This window comes from Carex rostrata, chromosome 25 (genome assembly GCF_964058835.1).
Source record: "Carex rostrata chromosome 25, lpCarRost1.2, whole genome shotgun sequence".
NCBI classification, from domain to species: domain Eukaryota; kingdom Viridiplantae; phylum Streptophyta; class Magnoliopsida; order Poales; family Cyperaceae; genus Carex; species Carex rostrata.
The window spans coordinates 3254035-3261774 of record NC_135942.1 but is presented as its reverse complement, the minus strand read 5'-3'; the positions used below and the strand labels follow the sequence as shown (position 1 = coordinate 3261774).

At 35.3% G+C, this 7740-nt stretch overlaps 1 protein-coding gene across 4 annotated transcripts; it reads left to right on the top strand.

The window, feature by feature from the left end:
- Positions 1 to 734: 734 nt before the first annotated feature.
- LOC144576191 (propionyl-CoA carboxylase) lies at positions 735 to 6676 on the top strand. 4 transcript variants are annotated; one of them, XM_078326479.1, is made up of 13 exons: positions 735 to 878; positions 1173 to 1238; positions 1443 to 1644; positions 2284 to 2358; positions 2447 to 2548; positions 2631 to 2773; positions 3181 to 3295; positions 3503 to 3693; positions 4040 to 4156; positions 4405 to 4485; positions 5292 to 5533; positions 5635 to 5674; positions 5902 to 6676. In XM_078326479.1, exons 2-13 carry the CDS (start codon positions 1200 to 1202, stop codon positions 6421 to 6423), a joined length of 1869 nt encoding a protein of 622 aa, XP_078182605.1. In that variant the 5' UTR covers positions 735 to 878; positions 1173 to 1199; the 3' UTR covers positions 6424 to 6676. The 4 variants fall into 4 exon arrangements, with proteins under 4 accessions (XP_078182605.1, XP_078182604.1, XP_078182603.1 ...); XM_078326478.1 differs by having other exon boundaries at positions 756 to 1011; XM_078326477.1 differs by lacking the exon at positions 735 to 878 and having other exon boundaries at positions 1020 to 1238.
- Positions 6677 to 7740: the final 1064 nt, after the last annotated feature.

The following is a 7740-nucleotide window of genomic DNA, read 5'->3' as shown; positions in this document are numbered from 1 at the left end:
GATATCTCAAACTTTGAGTGAATCTATGCAAAATCTGAATCATTTAAATTCTACATGCACGAATCTCAAAGCACATTAAACTGGCCCCTCCGTTTATTCGATTTTTTTATTAATAGAAAAAAAAAAATATCACTAAAGAGGATCGTTAGGAAAAACGGGATGATTTATCCCATCTAGCTACAGTGTCTGGACGGGATAAACCATCCCGTCCCATTAATCTTGATTCTAATTAGCAATTTAACTTTAAAACAAAAAAAAAATCTTGGACGAGATAGATTATCCAGTCCAGCACTGTAGCATTTTTTTTAAAAAAATATTTCATCCTCTTAGATGAAACTAAAAAAAAAATGCAACTGTGTTGGACGGGATAATCTATCTCGTACAAATTTTTTTTTTTTTTTTCTGTTTAGCAAGATTAGTGGAGCACTAATTTTGACGAAATGGTTTATGTCCAGACAATGTAGCGGAATAAACCATTCCATTTTTCCTGGATTTTGATTTTCGAGCAAAAAATATTTATTTTATTTTATTTTGGCTCCGTTGATAATAGACACGTCACGCCGAATAGAAATTTGACACCGGATAGAATCCACTCAAAGTTTGAGATATCTCAGAGGATACGGACGAAGAAAAAGGGTATACATTCCGTTCCGGGCGATACCGTACTTCTTCTATACGAGCTTTTATATTTGTATCAGATATCAGATTTAATTAAACGATGGTTCGAGATCCTAACTTAGAAAACACATCCGTCTATAGAGAATCGGAGTTCAGACAGCATAAATTGTGAATTTTGGCTCCGGCGAACGCCTCTTGCATGAAACGAAACAAGCACTTCTTCAAACTGTTTGAAAGAGAGAAGAGCCCCAAGCAGTAAGGCAAGTGCGAAACGAATCCTCGCTCATTAATTCCCAAAAAAAAAAAAAAACGATGAACCTCGTTCAATCCCAGCGAGGATTTCCTCGATCAGTACCTTCGTGTCCGATCAATAAATTCCAGCATAAATTAAAGGCACTATGTGGAGGCATTTCATCAAACAGTTTTATATTTGCCGTTTTATCTTTCGATCGATTCAACTAAATGAAAGTGTAAAGTTAGTTCCAAGTTTCGGTTAGTTTATGTATAAAATATGTGTAAATGGTAACTCACTACATCTGAATATCTGATTGCAGATTGTGGAGTGCTAGGTGAGGAAAGCCATGGACAGAGACGAGGTTCATAATTGTGAGATAAAACTGGTTAGTACGGTACCCAATATACTTATATTTAATAACAAACAAACATAAATATAAGAGGAAAGTCACTATTGGTAGGAGATAAGGTGTACATGAAGTGAGGTATGGTTATTGAAATCTCCATGTGTTTCCTTTTTGGCATGAAAATATAATATTTTGTATGACCTTTTATTATGTTGTGTTTATCTCTTTATTTTTTGTAATTAGAGGCATAATCCTTGGCGAAATAAAGAGAAAGTATTTATTGGGTGCGGGGCCGGGTTTCGTGGGGACCGGCCAAGAGCGGCTCTTAAGCTACTAGAAAGTGTACCAGAATTGGACTACCTTGTATTAGAGTGTCTGGCAGAGAGAACACTAGCTGATGGGTACAAAAAGATAATGTTCGGTGGAGAAGGATATGATCCAAGAAGTCTCTCTCTCTCTCTCTCTCTCTCTCTCTCTATTATAGTAATAATTATAATTTTAGGATAACTATTGCAATACCGCCGATTGCAGGAATCATTAGGTTGGGGCCTGTCATACTTGTGCCTTTTGGGCATTTCCACAAACAATATTTTGTGCAAAATGAAATCTATTGATACATCTGGGCCTTATATGATTTTGTACAAATGATTAAAAAGGTTTCTCTGTTGTTACAAGTTACTTTTTAACTTTTTCATTCCTACTAGAGTATTCTTGCTATATTTTTGCTTATTTCTAAGTACCAACGATGCATTGTGTTACATTTTTGTGGGGAATTGTGTTGTTTGATAACATATATTTCTACATTTTACCATCCCTTGCTGCACACTCAATGCCTGAAAAAAATTTAGCAGACCATGGTTCAGTTACGCTATTGTAGAATATATATGTTTTTTCTATTAAATGAAGGAGGGTCCCATGTTCCATGTCTATTTTTTGCGTGTGATGTATCATGCATGAACCCATCAACTCTTGGAGGCCATCCAAGTATCTCACCACTTGAGCTAATAGGCCATTTGCTATTCTATCGCAGTCATAGAAAGATTTTCAAGTTGACTTTTTTTTTATATTTCTGTTTTTTTTATAGTCCAAGAATGGATGTCGTTGCTTTTACCATTGGCTGTGCAAAGAGGAGTTTGTATTATTACCAATATGGGTGCTGGTACTATCTCTCTCTCTCTCTTCCCCCTCCCAACCTGCATTCTTCTATTTGTTTATTTACATAATAGTTTTAATGTTTTATTTGGCAGTGGATACACTGGGTGCTCAGAAAGCAGTGTTGGGGGTTGCAACAGATTTAGGGCTAAAAATTACAGTTTCAGTTGCTTATGAAATCCCCCCTTCTAAAACAGGTCAATTCCTTTCCTCTATCCTTAATCTTTACCAATTTTAGATTTTTATGAAAGCACACTTCAAATTATGTCATGTTTGCAGAAGAAGATAGTCCAAAGCATGGAATGAATGGAGCCAGCACATATCTCGGATCAGCTCCTATTGTTCACTGCTTAGAGAAATACAACCCACATGTTGTGATAACATCACGTGTGGCAGATGCAGCGCTCTTCTTGGCACCTATGGTACGTGCACCTTACCAGTTATGACAGCACTGGTATCAGAATGACACATTCTGAATTGTTGAATTATGCCAGTACGGGCGCGAGACTGACACGTTTCCAGTTGTGCCAGTACTGTGCACTGCTACTACTGTCCCTTGTAGGAACCAATTGAACTGTACCAGATCTTATGCTAATTCTGTATTTGTAGAGATTGCTATCCTTGGTTGATATTGTGTTTTTTATGTCTCCTGAAATTTACTTTTCAAAGTAAACTGTGTAAACTATGTAACATTTTAAACTTTTTTCCTTCCCGTGCTTTCTACTTTTGTAAGATTTAAAATTTTAAAGACAACTCTGTACTAGAAGCTTTCTCCTTTTCAAGATTCTTTTTTTTCATTGTTTTTCTTTTCACCTTTTTGTTATGTTAGATTTATGAATTCGGTTGGCGCCAACATGAATTTGAATTGCTGGCAAAAGGGGCGTTGGTTGGCCATCTTCTAGAGTGCGGTTGTCAACTAACTGGAGGCTATTTCATGCATCCAGGTGCACTTTTCTTCTCAAACTACTGAACCAATGAATTACTATATATAACTGTACAAACAAATTATACATCTCGATTTGTCACATCCAGGAGTGTTATATATAACTTCTCTCTGAGGGATTGATAAGGTGTTTGTCATTTTATATATGATACTGCGCCGGTTACCTCTGTAATTGACTGAAAGTTTTGTTCTTTCTTCTAAAAAACAGGAGATGAATATAGAGACATGCCATTTGAGAAACTTCTAGATATATCTCTTCCCTTTGTGGAAATTGATCACAGGGGAGATGTGTATTTATCAAAGGCTGAAGGAAGTGGAGGTGAACTTTCAGTTAGTACATGTGCACAACAACTCCTCTATGAGATTGCTGATCCTTCATGTTATATAACTCCTGATGTGGTACGCTGATCTCAACTGATTAAATCAAATATTAGGGGGCTGATCAGGTGCACACCTGCAAAATGTCAAAATATCACTTGTACCCCTGGAAAAAGAGAATTGTTACCAGTATATGTTATTTTTTCACCGCCTATCTGCACACAAATAAGGAAGAAAAGAGTATTGTTTGGATGCTTCAGTAAAACTATTACTGTGCTAGATGTAATGTTTGCATATTTCTGAAGAGGCTTATTAATACTTCTTGTTTGTGTGGTATTTTGGTCATTTTAGGGACATGGTTATCTTCTTAGAGTTAATTGTATTTCAGTGACTAAGGGACTTAAATATAATTTCATATGTAGAGCAGGTAATAGATTTGCGGGAAGTATCTTTCCATGAAGTGTCAGAAGACAGGATTCGTTGCCAAGGGGCAAAAGCGTCAAATTCCCTTTTACCAGAAAAACTCCTCCAGTTAGTTCCAGCTGTAAGTGTCATTTAAATTATAATTTTGCAGTTCATTTTACCATTAGCAGTTCCCAGCACTGGGAGGTTAATTACCATACAATTTGTATGCCTGCCCACCCAGTAATGTACTACAATTTAAATTATTTTTGGATATTTTTGGTTTTTGAGGAAGGCACAAGAAATTGGCCTTTTTAACTATCCTATTTTAATACTGGATTGCTTGATGAGAATTATAACAAAACATTCTAATTTTTACTACGTTCAAAGGATTGTGGATATAAAGGCTGGGGAGAGATATCTTACGGTGGCCAAGGCTGCCTAAGGCGTGCTCAAGCTGCTGAATTTTTGGTTAGCAATCTAATACAAGTTTTGTAATGATTTCCCTTTAAAATAGACCTCTGAGATATCCAATATTCCGCTGCAAATACTGAACAAAACTTGTTAAAACAAACCATGCATACAACAATACTGAACAAAACTTGTTAAAACAAATGCCCTGTATTAGGGCACACCTCTTTGTACAGTGTAAAAGGTATATTTTAGGTTGATGTGAAGTAGGAATATGTTTGTCCTAAATTTTTTTCTCCTCCCAATTTTACATGATTTTCTGCTTATAGTCAAGGATGTTAAGTCTATTGACATCTATACTCTAGTCATCAAGTTGTATGACTTCACAACTTTGAGATATGATAATGACTTAAATCAAAATAAGAATAGTGCTCGTGAAGTTAAGGTAGAATCAGGACTTGAGTAATAGAGGCTTTTTAAGGGTCAACATATTTGAATATGGTCAATGATAAAGGATATATTCAGATAGACTTGTGAAAATCTAGCTAGATTTCCGATGTCTGAGTATATTTTTGAAGGAATGAGATTTTACATGTTACTAATGTGGCCTGATGCTCATATGTACTAGAATTTACATTATTGGTCTTTTTTTCTCTAGTTAGAGAAAATGCTTCACTTTTTTGAGCTACATCCCTTCATTTATTATGTATTGTGATTTGGTTACAATTAGACAACTACATTTTAATATTTACAGTCTTACAACTCTACATTTGATTATATAATCCAAGGTGATCATACCTCTGTACGAACCTGGTATGAATTCCAACTCTAATAGCGTTGCCTATAACCTCGTGTACAATCCGTAGGTTAGGTCTTGGGTAAATGAAACATATCCTGGAATTGGAGATCAAATCCTTTCATACATCATTGGACATGATAGTCTCAAAATTCCTACTGGAGACGAGAAGCAGATTGGCTCAAATGGAGAGAATACAGACATCAGACTTCGAATGGATGGCTTATTCGAGCTAGAGCAGCATGCTAATTGTTTTTATCATGAGTTCATGGCACTTTACACAAATGGACCAGCTGGTGGCGGTGGTATTACGTAAGTACAAATTATGCTTTTATAACTTGCCTTGAAATTATAGAAGCTAAGTTCTTTTTGTCATACCTTTATACTTACTCATTGTCTGTGATAATTTCCAGTGTTGGCCTTAGCAAGGAGATAATTCTGCACAAGCAACTGGTACGTAAATCTGTTAAGCAAACAGCCATTACGTACTGTGATGGTATTTGGATGGGTCTGATTGCATAATCCTTCAAAAGCATTAACTTCTTGTCCTTAATTAAGAACAAAAATGTTGCATAATTTGAATATTTTGTGACTTTCTCAAGTACATAATATTATTTCATTTATGACGAGAAAGTATGCTTAACTAGTTAACTATGACTAATTACGTTACATCACTTCAGGTTGAACGTGAAAATGTCTTCTGGAGAACAGATTCTGATCAAACAAATCCTTCTGATTTGCACCCAAAAACCTCACCCATTGACACAACTAGAAAGCAATCCCTTAGAAAAAACTACACTCGCAAAACAACAACACCAATTCAACCGGCGCCTAGTGGTGTTAAAATCCCTCTTTATAAAGTAGCTCATAGTCGGGCCGGTGACAAATCAAATGACATAAATTTCTCTCTCATCCCTCATTTCTCAAGTGACATTAACCGACTCAAAAAGGTAATTACACAAGACTGGGTCAAAAATGCGGTTTCACCCCTATTTTATTCATCAACAATTTCTAAAGATCAAGCAATTGAAAATGATTTGGAGGGTGTGATTGTGGAGATCTATGAGGTTCCAGGTATCAGTTCACTAAATGTGGTGGGGAGGAATGTGTTAGATGGAGGGGTCAATTGTTCTAGGCGAATTGATCGGCATGGTAAGACAATCTCAGATTTAATTTTGAGCCAAGAGATTGTGCTTCCTTGATGATTTTTGTTATTTTTCCTTTGTACTCGGCTACTTGCAAGTAACAGAGGCCGCAATATTATAGTGAAGAGAAATTTTTATATATGTGCATCATAACTTTGTGATTTAGATAATTCTCCACAAAAATTTAATAACTAGTTATTTCTTCATCTAAACTCAGGCCCTGTGTACATGAATAAAGATACTTGTGCCCAAATCACAAACTTGTACTGGGATTTTCTAAATAAAATCTTGTGGTTCTAGTTTTATAGCATTACATGCTTTATGTTCATGATGGTCTTTATTTCTTTTTCTTTTTTTTTTTGGAATCAACGCAACTATCCAACCTGCCTACTAGCACTATTCTGGAAATTTTAGCATGAAATTGAAATCCCAAATTTATGATACGTAAATTCAAGATTATTAATTTTTTTGAGTCGATCAGAAGTACTAACCACACTAGGGGTGGCAACGAGTTGTTAAAGAGCGAGTTAGGCTTCACTCGTAATCAGCTTGTTTATGAATCAAGTTGACCGAGCGAGTTTGAATTTTAGGTTTTGAGCTGAAATTGTTGCTCAAGACTTCATGGCTTGTCCGAGCGAGCCGAGCTAGCTCGTACAAGTTTGGCAGATTTATAAATTTGTATATTTTCTTTCCTGCTATATCTTAAATTTTTATAACATATCTTATCAATTATGATTAAAACAAAATAATATTTATATGACTAAGTATTGAGGAATACTTTTATTTCAACCGCAATTAAGCAAATCAACTACTATAAATTAAGTTTATAGCTAAATTTATACATACAAAAATATAAAAATCCTAAATTCATACAAAAATATTCACATAATTAATTCATACATATCAAATCAAACAAATTCATACAAATTAACTTAGTTGCTTATATTCACACATATTTCATACAAAATTACTAATCAACTTAAGCAGTCCAAAGTTCAATTACCAAACACTGGCTATATCATTTATAGACAATAATATCTCCAATCTGAAGTGAATGAATCCAATTAAACTACGTATATTAAATAGCTCGTTAATGACCGAGCTGGCTCGTGCTGAGCTAGGCCAAACTCAAACTCATTAATTTCTGACTCGAGTCTGTGGCGAGCGAGCTAATTTTAACTCGGTTCACTAACAAACGAGTTGTTACTGATTGAGTCACAGGCAAATATCAAGCGGATCACGAGCCACAAGCTTTTTTGCCAGCCCTAAATCACACCAGTAAACAAAAGACTGACTGTAACTCATTAACGATTTTAGAACCTCTATTTTTCACAAATCACAAAATTATTGTACTAGCACCTTGTGCCCAAATCA